At 41.3% G+C, this 10,863-nt stretch overlaps 2 protein-coding genes across 3 annotated transcripts; both read left to right on the top strand.

The window, feature by feature from the left end:
- The first annotated feature begins 70 nt into the window (after positions 1-70).
- On the top strand, positions 71-4,168 carry pik3r6a (phosphoinositide-3-kinase, regulatory subunit 6a). 2 transcript variants are annotated; one of them, XM_019862412.1, is made up of 7 exons: positions 71-157; positions 268-367; positions 1,557-1,677; positions 1,803-1,876; positions 2,594-2,708; positions 3,305-3,369; positions 3,451-4,168. In XM_019862412.1, exons 2-7 carry the CDS (start codon positions 286-288, stop codon positions 3,558-3,560), a joined length of 567 nt encoding a protein of 188 aa, XP_019717971.1. In that variant the 5' UTR covers positions 71-157; positions 268-285; the 3' UTR covers positions 3,561-4,168. The 2 variants fall into 2 exon arrangements, with proteins under 2 accessions (XP_019717971.1, XP_019717970.1); XM_019862411.1 differs by having other exon boundaries at positions 71-177.
- Positions 4,169-4,214: 46 nt separating this feature from the next.
- On the top strand, positions 4,215-9,241 carry LOC109511021 (uncharacterized). The gene is made up of 8 exons (XM_019861741.1): positions 4,215-5,159; positions 6,874-6,989; positions 7,570-7,692; positions 8,048-8,189; positions 8,268-8,376; positions 8,638-8,728; positions 9,079-9,180; positions 9,234-9,241. Exons 2-8 carry the CDS (start codon positions 6,956-6,958, stop codon positions 9,239-9,241), a joined length of 609 nt encoding a protein of 202 aa, XP_019717300.1. The 5' UTR covers positions 4,215-5,159; positions 6,874-6,955.
- Positions 9,242-10,863: the final 1,622 nt, after the last annotated feature.

The raw sequence follows: 10,863 nt of genomic DNA, 5'->3' as shown, positions 1-10,863 counted from the left end.
GAGTTGACTGGCTCGTTTGCCTGCCGTGTGTCACAAAAAGACCGCCAGGGGGCGTTGTGGCCCCTGTGCCGCGACCAGCTTGATTGACAGGGCGTTCTCAATCCGCTGCGCGCACACGTCTAACCGAGCATGTGGGGAGCATCTCATACCTCTGCAGGTCGGTGACTTGGGCAGGCAGTGAGTCACGGGCAAAATGCAGCAAACACACTTTTCATGATTTCATTTGTTTTTCTTTGTTGTGGTTGATGCTGCATGTGCATCCCGCAGAAAAGAGAAGAAGCTGGAATGATGGGCGAGAAGAGAGAGTCTTTCCATCTGTATGGATCGCTGGAGCGTGCACAGCGGAGCACGGGCAGCCACAAAGCAGGTGAGCCAATGTACTCCTACTGCAGTGTTCTCATTTAAAATGCACGCTCTGTCAATGTTGTGCCGACAGATCACGCCTCTTGTCTTTTGTTCTCTTGTGTTGTATAATGTTCAGTAGATGCTTTGATCATAGAGCACATAAAAACTATTTTTCAACCTCAACTGCATTCATGTCAACCTTCCACAGGTGTCTCTTCTTCCAGTGAGTATGTAATGAAGTGTTTGTGTTTGTTGGCAGGTTGATGCATAGAGTTGCTGTCTGGCAGAATTTTAGCACCTCCAAAACTATTACTTTTCGAGGGAGGAATCAGCAGTCACAAAAAATATATATGTATATTGTTTTCTGCTGTAATTGATTAAAATGGTCGACACAGCGGCACTGCCAGCCACGCCCAACAAGGTCTGTGCTTGCACAGAACCCTCAACTAAGGAAAAGACAACAATACCGATGAGTGGAGCTTACCTTCAAAGCTGACGAGCTCCCTTCTGCAACCAACCATGACAGCTATCGACTTTTAACAAAACAGGCGTATATACCCTCTACTGTCTTGAAGACATACATGCCTTGATTTTTGAGGTAACAATACAGCGAGGCTCCTGCAGAGTTATGGCGTGAAGTTACGTTATGTGACAATTCTCAGACCGTTAGAACAGAGCACTTTAGGGAAAGATCATTCGTATTGATTTTTTGGGAAAAAAAATATTAAATGAACTTATAAACTTCCCACATGACAGTCATGAAATGTCAAAAATTGACCCCCAGGATCATGTTTCTAGTCTGTGCAATATGTGTGGTTGTGCTCGGTGAAAAGAAAAATAATTATGGGGAATTTGCACCCCCTTGTGGAGACATAAGATGTCGTCCAGAATTTCGTTCATAAATGTTGAAGTGAGATCCATGTCAGGGAAGTGTGACGTCTTCGTTATTTGAAGGCATCTGATTTGGGGAAGGAGCTAAAGTTAACCTGTTGTTGGCAAAAGTGACTGAGAGTGTCATGGCCGCGTTTGTATGTTCTTTTGCTTTGCTGAGTAGTGAGTTTAAAACTTAAACTAACTAGCGTCAAATATTTGGTTTTTCAAATTACAACGTTCTCTACTTTATTTGGTTCAAAAACAATTCTTTTTATTACAACAGACTGAGAGTCCGTTTGTATTTTTGGATAAATGTGTAGTCCTCTATTTTATTCCAGAGGCCGACGTGGTGTCCATGGCGGACTCCAGCATCACCGTGGACGACATCGAGGGCGAGCTCTTCAAGATCAACCGCATCAGAGACATTCTGGTTCGGAGAGAGTCAGAGCTCAGATACATGTAAGGTGGTCAAGTACGGGTATAGAAATGCTTTATTATTATTATTATCTTTTTGATCATTGTATTTACGAAGCGATATCTGGTTTGACATGAATATATTGTTAGTTTTTCTCTGTCTTTTGTAGGATGGATGACATTCAGCTGTGCAAGGAGATCACTCGGCTGAAGAAGGAGCTGCAAAAATTAGTGTCACTACCAGGTTAGAAGCGTCACCTCGACAGGAGATGTTGATCAGACCACACGCGGTATAAATCATCTAATCTTATTTTGCTTACTTTCAATTGAATGCGAATCCTCAAATTGATCATACAGTAGTTTGACGCTTTGGCACATTAGGCGGCGTGGCCAAAAGAAAACGTCACAATTTAACTTTAGCAATTTAGCTGTCTGCTTCAGGTTAAGGCTAATTTGGATAAATTCCCTCGTCGTATGGTACTCAGCGAAGTTTGTTTTGTTTTGTTTTCATTAAAATGTATTATTATTATATTTTCAATGCGTTTCTTTGGTCTTCAATCATACACATATTTCCACAATCTGCGAGAAGACCCGGTCCCGATCTCCACTGGAACATAAAACAAAGAGAATTACATGTGTTTTTAAAACACGTATATGGCTTTGCTTTAAGAAAGACTGCTCATCTTAATGCTGACAAACAAGTGCCATACACGCGTTAACACTGAGCATTGTTGCTGCAGTGTTGTAATTCTTGAAGCAATAGATGTTTGAACGCAAACGGTGGAGCAACACATTGACAGCCCGTATAACAATTCTCACAGGAATAGATTGTTTACAGTCTACCAAGAACGACTTGTATGAGTGCATCTTACCATCCATGTGAAAATGAAGAAGCCACACAAAACCTAAACAAACACAAACGGACTTAACGTCGCTCTTTTCTACTCTCTACCTAACGTAGACAACGACAAGTCCGATGAGGATCGACAAAGGGAAGAAGAACTTCTACAGCAAATCCATAAACTGGTGGAAACCAGAGACTTCCTGGTGGATGACGTGGAGTTCGAAAGACTCAGGTGAGCTTTTTACATCAATCGAGAGATAGATGAGCCAGAGAAAGAGGAAGCGAGCGCGAGAGCCTAATATTCCGGGTGAGTCATTTTATTGCGCATTGAGAAAAGGTCAGGGCCGTCATTCAACTGCAGCGAGGGGCCTGAGAGGAGATGATGTGGAATCTAATGCGTGTTTTGAATGCGTCCCGAGACAAATGTTGAGCATGGTTTGCCTGCAGAACGAGTCACGGCAAAGGTGAGAGTTTAGGAAGCAGAAGAACACGAATGACAGCGTTATAAAATGTGGACGTGGTGAAAGGCCATCTTGTCTATGTTAATCAGAATCTCGCTCCAGGAGTCATTTTATTGACCTTTTAACGTCATCACGTTGCCATTGATGGAACTGTACTGTTTCATAATCAATGTACATTACGGATAAATAAACCCTTTCATGCATACTGTAACCTGATAATATGATGAAGCTGTCCACTGTCGTAACCGCTGTCCCTGAAAGGGTTAAACACGGCAATTGCAAAGACAGACCAACTCATTTGGGCAAACTGACTATTAATAATAACTCAAGGGGGATTCAGCACGTGTTTAAGAGCTCTCACCTGCAGGGAGAAAGAAGAAGATAAAGAAATGGCAGATTTCCTGAAGTCCAAATTCCAGAGACAGAAAAAAGGTATGACTTTCTCAGGATGTGAAATTGCCAGTTTTCTGCTAAACTGTTTGAGCAAATGCTGTGTGTCTTTTTCTACGGTAGTTCTGAGCAGGCGAGCAGCAACCAGGGCTCAGCAGAAATCATCTCCTCTTGCCAAAACAGGCTTCACCCTGCTGAAGGAATGCTGTGGCTGCACTTGCTCCGTCATGTAGCTTTTGATCGAGTCTCGCTCACAGATAAGACTCATTTCCTAATTCATCTCACCCATGTGCCTCACGCCCCTGGCGTCATTACTAAAATCTGCCATTTGTCTCATGTTTTGAAAAAGTGTAGCACACATTTATTATCGAACCAAGACTATAATGGAGCTACAAGCGTCTAGCTTTAGACAGTATGCAGCATTTCGGTTGTTCAGTTTTCAAGGAGCATCAACATTAGCTTGAGTGACATTCAACTCAAAACATATTTCCCCATTAGAATGAATGGAACTGCTGTTTATCCGTTCCAGGTTTGCGAATCAGTGGCTAAATTTGAGGAGAAACTTAAAAAATTTGTGGATCTCTTTGTTTGCAGGTTAATCCCAGGGACCTGAGGCAAGTTTTTATTAAACAATAAAAATATGACAAGATGATATATTACTAATTGCTTTTCTTTTTTATATTTATAAAAATATGGATGGTAATGACCGTCACCGCTCACCTGTTTTTTGTTTGTTTGTTTGTTTTTTGGGCAAGCAGGGTCACCGGTAAGTCAGGTACAACTGCACATGCAATCACTTTCCTCATTGAAATACCATTAATAGTTTATAGCACCACCCCCACCCCCCAAAAAAGGTGGGGTTTTTTTTTGTGTTACATTTTAAATCAGAAAAATAGCACTGTAATGTAAAATATACATATAAAAACATTATAAAACAAAATGTAAAAACTTAAAGTGGTTTTCTCAAGTCTATTTAAGCCAAAAGTTTCACACACTGTCCTTTAAGAGACTTGGCCAAGTGATTTACATCAGGACCTCTGACTCTGATTGGCCGTTTACCGCACAATTAGTTCCGTGTCAGTGTCTCCTCCATGCTCCTTGCAGGTGTTTTCATTTTGTATTTCTGTGTTGGAACTGTTCAATAAAAAGCTGAACGTTCATACTTAAATGTTGCGCTCCTCCTTCTCCTTTTTTTGTTTCTTCTTTTTAGTGGCAGGGTATCTAAAGCCGGATGGTAACACAGATGGTAAAACATCAGTACACCGTACATCCATTCGCAATAATATCCGGAGTTAATATTATAGATTGCTGTCTATGGTTTGAATGAACGGGTGGTTCCGTAAGGTTCTCGGATCATGTGACCAATCAAAGTCTTGACCACACCTGTGTTGCTGAGAAGAATAGTCTCCATAGCAACCGCATACATCCCTTCATACATTTACAATGAGACCCTGAGGTTATCATGTATGTGTGATGACAACAAAATCAAGAGTTGTAAAGAGCATTTTCAATTGCAAATCGTTGTGCATGCATCATTTTATGTAGCCAGGATTTTGTTCAGGTTCAATATATTCCCTCCTCATCTAACTTGGCATTAACTAATCAGGTTTTGTCTGTTTTTTGCCTTATAAGGTAGCTTATGATGGAAGAATTCCTGCCACCCCACAATAAAAATAAATAAATAAATTTGAACCCATCGCTTTACTTTTTGTAGGCGTGGCTTCGCCGCACCACCTGTTGCAGTGACTGACAGCAAGCTTGCTCGTGTCCTTTGTACAGTATGAGTCATCTGGCCCACAAGGACATCTCCTAGAGAACACTACAAGGGGCTGGTAAGAGCTGCCATTCGAAGCACGCAATCCTCCATGCGCGACGACATGAAAAGCATGCACGTGTTCACCTTGGCTTGCATCTCAAGGTCGTCAACGAGAGATGCTTGGATTTCTATGGTGACCATCACCTCAAGGTTAACTTGTTTAATTGGGTTCTTTATACGGCATGCTTTTATTGTGAGGCAATCAAGAGGAGGACAATTGGATCTAAAAAGTCAACATATGTTATTAATAAATTATATCAAAACTGACTAAGACCAAAAAAAAAAAAAAAACTAAAAAAGTGACTACCAGAGGACAATGAAAGTTTTGAAATGGTCCAGAGATGGTGGGCCTTCTCTCTTCTTTAATGCAGACCACTGAGCACTTTCAATTAAAGTCCTACAGTATTGACTGTATGAAAAACTTGGCTCTCCAAGTACTACCATAAAGAACAGTGTAAAAATACTGTATAGTAGTAGCTTTGTATAACCCAAGTGGTCATCAAAAATGAGACCATGCCATTGGTTTTTATTCCTAAAAAGTACATTTAATGTTAGCCACTGTAACATGATACATAGTTTGCATGGACTCTGTTCAATTAGTAGGGCCTGGCCGGATTCCAAACTAATTTGGTGCATCAGCATTTAGCTGTTTGCTGCATGCAAATTCAATAAGCTGCCAAAAGAACTGAAGTTAGCACCAAGTTTAAATGCCTTTTTAAGACAGGTTAAATGTGACTGCATGTAAGCCACTGCAAAATTATGCCCAGTTTGAACATTTAATTAAGCCTTTTTTCTTTTTTGCATACCACTAGGGGAGGCCCACCTACCACTATTGGGACTCATATCAAACCTTAAGAATCACTGACCCATTTGGCCGTGAAAAATCGAATGCAGCTGTTGCTCACACAAGTTGGTCCACCCCGGGTTGAGCCAGAGCCCAGACCTAAATCCTATCGAAAATCAGTGTGGTGATCTAAAGAGGGCTATGCATAACAACATATAAAGTGCTCCCACAAGGAAGAAAGGACAAATACTATGTCGCCAACACCGGATAATTTCGTGAATTGGAGTGCGTGCGCACTGATGCAGCAAGCTCCTTTTTTTCCATTTTGACCATCTGCATAACCATGGTGATGATTTCCTCCTTTAACTAAAAGTAACTCTGCGCTCCATGGAGACGAAAGCAAGTAATCAGCTGCTTGCAATGCAGCAGGTTGCCAGGCCGCTTATCTCTGTTTCGCTTTTCCTGCGACATCACGAAAATGAGTCTTGGCTTACCAAAATAGAAGCAAATCAGTGAGGATGTGCATCTGTCCACAGATCCTGAGGCTAGTTTATTTTATATTTATATTCAAGTAGGATCACTAAATATTGATTCTTTCTTTCCTACCTCATTACACTTCTTCATTGAATCTCCACCAACCACAAAACGCAATATAGAGTTAACAGCCAACACAAGAGCTGCATCCAAAATTATGCCTTTGGAAAGACAGTGATGTCTTGCTTCTATATGATATACCTGTACACTGGGTATATATGCATGTATTGACTTTTTCTTTTACTTGAATTGTATCATGAACTAATTTGTATACACAGTACAGATATCGTTTTATTTTTATTTATTTATTTTTTTTTGCCCCAGCCTTTTCAGTTCAGTTTTTAACTGCATTAATCATTTCTCTGGCGCCATCTTGTGGCCAAATCGAGCAATGACATACAAAACTTGCCAGGAGAACGTCAACGTGTACGTCACCGTGTACGGCTCGGTGGACGTCTACGTCACGCCAATACCCGGATGTAACGACCACAAACATGGAGCGTCTGTCGCTGGAGGGAGCCGTTCGTGGTGAGATTAAAAGCACACACGTACCCTTGAACAGTAAATGAGACATCTGTTCCCGAGTTCATATTTAAATGCTGCCAGGAAGTTTGTATGTGAGAGACAGTGGATGTTTTTGCATGACATTTATCTAATTTTTATGCTGGTAATGCAGTTCAGCAGGCATTTTAGTTATCAAAACAGTAGATGAAATGAATGTGAATGATGTCATCAGATGAAGCACTTTCTTTTTGCCCACTTGATTTAGGGTGAGAGCTGGGGTACACCCTGGGTTGTTTTAATTGCAAGTTAGCAGGGCACATTCACGCTCACATTTAAACATGCAACAGAAATTCAAATCAAGAACCTCTCAAGTGTGAGGCAGATGTCCGAACCACTATGCCAATGGGCCCACCACAGTATTTCATAATGATGCTGATTGCTGGTGATTTTAGACCCCAACAAGTTTGAAAAGATGCCTACAAATACACAAATCAATCAAATTTACTTCACTCTTGCCAAATTCAAAATTTTGGTCTTTTAACGTTCGTAATTTTGTTTCACTTGTTTGATGATTATAATGTAGGACATTCTGACTCCATTTTAGGTAATTCACCTGGTGGCCATGCCACCGCCCCAAGAAAGCGTCAGGTTCGTTTTTCCGCCCGCCATGACATCGTCCTTCTGCGGGAGGTTATCGCCCAGAACCCTTTTACCTCCAAAGAACCAGGTTAGCCCGGCATCTTTCTCTGCTTAAAGCCACCGGTGGCAGAGATATATCCCACTGGGCGAGCAGTGCTAGCTACCAGCTAGCTGACAAGCTAACAGACTTTCGGAAGCTCCTCTTAGCTTACTTCACACTGACTTACTTACTATTTACTTAATATTGATGCGAACGAAGGCGCTGTGCTCCGATATGGGGGGTGGGGACGCTCAGGCTGGATTCCAGATAATTGTTGTATTTAACTTTGTCCTGCAACACATTTCAGTTGAATGATTTTTATCATTTCTAAGTGCAGTGTTAATATTCAAACTGTGCGTAGTATATGACATAAATTTGTATTAATCGTGAAATGATGACTTAGGCAGGGTGTGGGCCCGCGTGGGGGAGCTAATGACAGAGGCTCTCCGCGAGGAAAGCTTTGAAGTGGATGCTCGCAGGTGTCGGGAGAGGACCATGCTGCTGCTGGATTACTACAAGAAGCAAGACTTCCTCAGTTTACGCAGGTGAACGCACGGCAACATCCATAATTAAAAAGACCCCGTGTTTAAAGAAGATATTTTCACCTCTAATTTAAATTCAAGGTTTGGGACTGAGGCCTTATATGCCGAAAAGGAGGATCTGCTCCATGAGGTGTTAGAGCTGGAGGCGGAGAAGGGCGTGGCTGCCTGCGGGGACTTCAATAAATATCAAGTGAGTTTTGTAGTGGATAAGATGAGTTGTGATGTTCGAGTAGGCTTTTCTTGACAATAAAAATTCTTGTTGTAATGTCTCTTCTATGAACATCATTTTGAATGTTTCCTATCTGACCTTTTCATTTCTTAAATTGGTGCATTTTCTTTACCCATAAGCTATAATTTTCCATGAACTGTAAAATATAATATTGCACTGATATAGAGTTTACCGCCACGTTTCCATCTTTTTATTGTTCTTATTTTCTTACATTTTCCGCAGGTTGATGAATTGAGAAAGCGAGCCACAGAGGAACTCAATATCCCAGAGCAGGACAAACCTCCGCTCCCAATCATACAAATAAGTCCAGCAGGTAAACACCTTCAAGTGGACTCGTGGCTTTGCTGGCCTCTGACATTGGACAACAGTGTTAGCGGTGCGGGTGGTGATCATCTAAGATACTACACTCGAGAATGTGAAGATGGTAAAAGTCGCAAACTCACAGTGTTTCTACACTTTTTTTTTTTTCTCTCTCGCACTCTGGGCTCAGTTTTGCAGGTGTAAGAAGCGTCTATTATGTTTACCATTCTTGATCCTTGGGAAAATGTGGACACCCTTGGATAATGTTTTAAATTCAACACACACACACACACACACACACACACACACACACACACACACACACACACAAAAGCATATTTTACATTCCTTTAAAATGTGCAGGTGAGCGTGAAGAAGACCACACTGAAATGGCGCCGACGTCCAAACGTGCCTGCCAGTGCTGCTGCCAGACCTACTCGGAGATTCTCAGCTTCCTGGAGAAACGCTACCAGGCAGAACAACGGCTGTGGGAGGAGGAACTCACCCTCCGCCGGGAGGAGCTTGAGATCCAGAGGTGTAAGGTTCACCCCCATATTTGGCCAACCTAACCATGCCATTGAAGAATGTTATACAGTGTGTCACCGTAGCTATTTAACCCAGAAATACACAGCACGTTCAAAAAAATGTGACTATGAATATCTGGCAAACTACATGTGGGTAAACTTTTTGGGAGTTATCATTGTGGTTTTAATCCCGGGGCAGAGTTGTCCACTTCGTGTTTATTTATTTATTTTTTGCCTCAAAAAAATGCATTCCAGCAAAACTCCTTTTCAATTTCAGATTAGTGGGGCTGCATAGAACATATTGAATGGTAAATGGGCTGTCACTTATTTAGCGCTTTTCTACCCGGGGTACTCAATGCGCTTTACACTGTTACCTCAGTCACATGCTGATGACGCAGTATCAGGAGCACCTGGGGAGGGGGTTCAATATCTTGCTCAAGGGCACGTCAACATGATGGCCGGGGATGTAACCATCAACATCCGTGTGGAGAAATGACCACTCTACCACTGAGCCATGCTGACCCCTAATTTTTTGGAGTTGATTTCCCCGTTTGGTTTCACATCAACATTAGACTATACAAAATAATGTCATTTTTTCGAAAACCCTGTGGAATAACTAACGGTTGTCTGATGGTTTTATTCTCAGGTAAGATTACTTTAGAAAGGGAGCGCTTGGAAGCGGACAGAAAGGAACGGGAAGGAAGATTTGAGCTGGAGAGCCAAGAGAGGCAGGTCATCTTGGACTTGCTCAAAGTGAAGGTGCTTGGGAGCTGAAACGGAGAAATTATTGAGCTAAATTAAAAATAAATAAATCAATGAATAGAGACAACAATGGCTTCCCCATTACTGTGTTTCACAAAAGAAGGCATCATGAGATTAAGTGATCAAATTAAAGACTCATTTATGACATGAATGGAATGCAGAATGGGTGTGGAGCAGTGACTTTAGGGCATGGTGATCCTCGCTGCAAAATCCTGCAGATCTTACTATTGTCAAGTGTGCCGTAATCTGTGACGTTATATTGCACTGAAATAGGTAAATAAGCGGTGTGGTTTACTACGCCTGGTCATTGGAACACTGCTTATTAACAGTAAAGATGCAGTACAATTAATCAGGCTGTATGATGCCTTTTAATGTATTTATCTAGGACATTTTACTGTCAGTGAAATTTTATGAAGCACCTTTGCATAGTCAAGATATTTGTTAATATGCATTATGTATTTTATTTTAGTAAGTGCAGTTTAAAATGTTTTAATGACTCCCTTCGTTTTTTTATGTACAATCTGTGAATGTTTGTTAAAAAATGTACAATCGTTTCCCCAATTATCTTTTGTAGACTTCGTGTATCTTATTTGTGTTCTGTACTCTGTACTCTACATGGGGTCATCGTTTTACGACCGAGTTACGTTCATACGTTTGATTGCGACGCAAAACGCGTGGCAGTTAAGCAATTTACACGAACGCAATAATAAATTCATAAGTACAGGCAATGTGTGCTTTCCAACACTTCTATGTCATACATTCAAACAACTACTGAATGAAAAACAACAAACATGTTCTAAACCGAGGACTCGCTGTATATTTTATTTGTTTATTCATGTAGACGTGAGGTCCTGCATATTTG

This window comes from Hippocampus comes, unplaced genomic scaffold (assembly GCF_001891065.2).
Source record: "Hippocampus comes isolate QL1 unplaced genomic scaffold, H_comes_QL1_v1.1 scaffold7, whole genome shotgun sequence".
In the NCBI taxonomy this organism is placed as follows: domain Eukaryota; kingdom Metazoa; phylum Chordata; class Actinopteri; order Syngnathiformes; family Syngnathidae; genus Hippocampus; species Hippocampus comes.
The sequence above is the reverse complement of the archived record's forward strand: the minus strand, read 5'-3'. Positions and strand labels throughout refer to the sequence as shown.

What these genes read in the sequence shown, in the direction of transcription:
- LOC109511021 (XM_019861741.1), top strand. Translation starts at nt 6,956, where the DNA reads ATGGAGCGTCTGTCGCTGGAGGGAGCCGTTCGTG. An exon ending in GCTGGAGGGAGCCGTTCGTG is followed by an intron (nt 6,990 to 7,569) that starts GTGAGATTAAAA and finishes ACTCCATTTTAG; the next exon opens with GTAATTCACCTGGTGGCCAT. An exon ending in GGGACTTCAATAAATATCAA is followed by an intron (nt 8,377 to 8,637) that starts GTGAGTTTTGTA and finishes CATTTTCCGCAG; the next exon opens with GTTGATGAATTGAGAAAGCG.
- pik3r6a (XM_019862412.1), top strand. Translation starts at nt 286, where the DNA reads ATGATGGGCGAGAAGAGAGAGTCTTTCCATCTGTATGGATCGCTGGAG. An exon ending in GAGTCAGAGCTCAGATACAT is followed by an intron (nt 1,678 to 1,802) that starts GTAAGGTGGTCA and finishes TGTCTTTTGTAG; the next exon opens with GATGGATGACATTCAGCTGT. An exon ending in ATTCCAGAGACAGAAAAAAG is followed by an intron (nt 3,370 to 3,450) that starts GTATGACTTTCT and finishes TTTCTACGGTAG; the next exon opens with TTCTGAGCAGGCGAGCAGCA.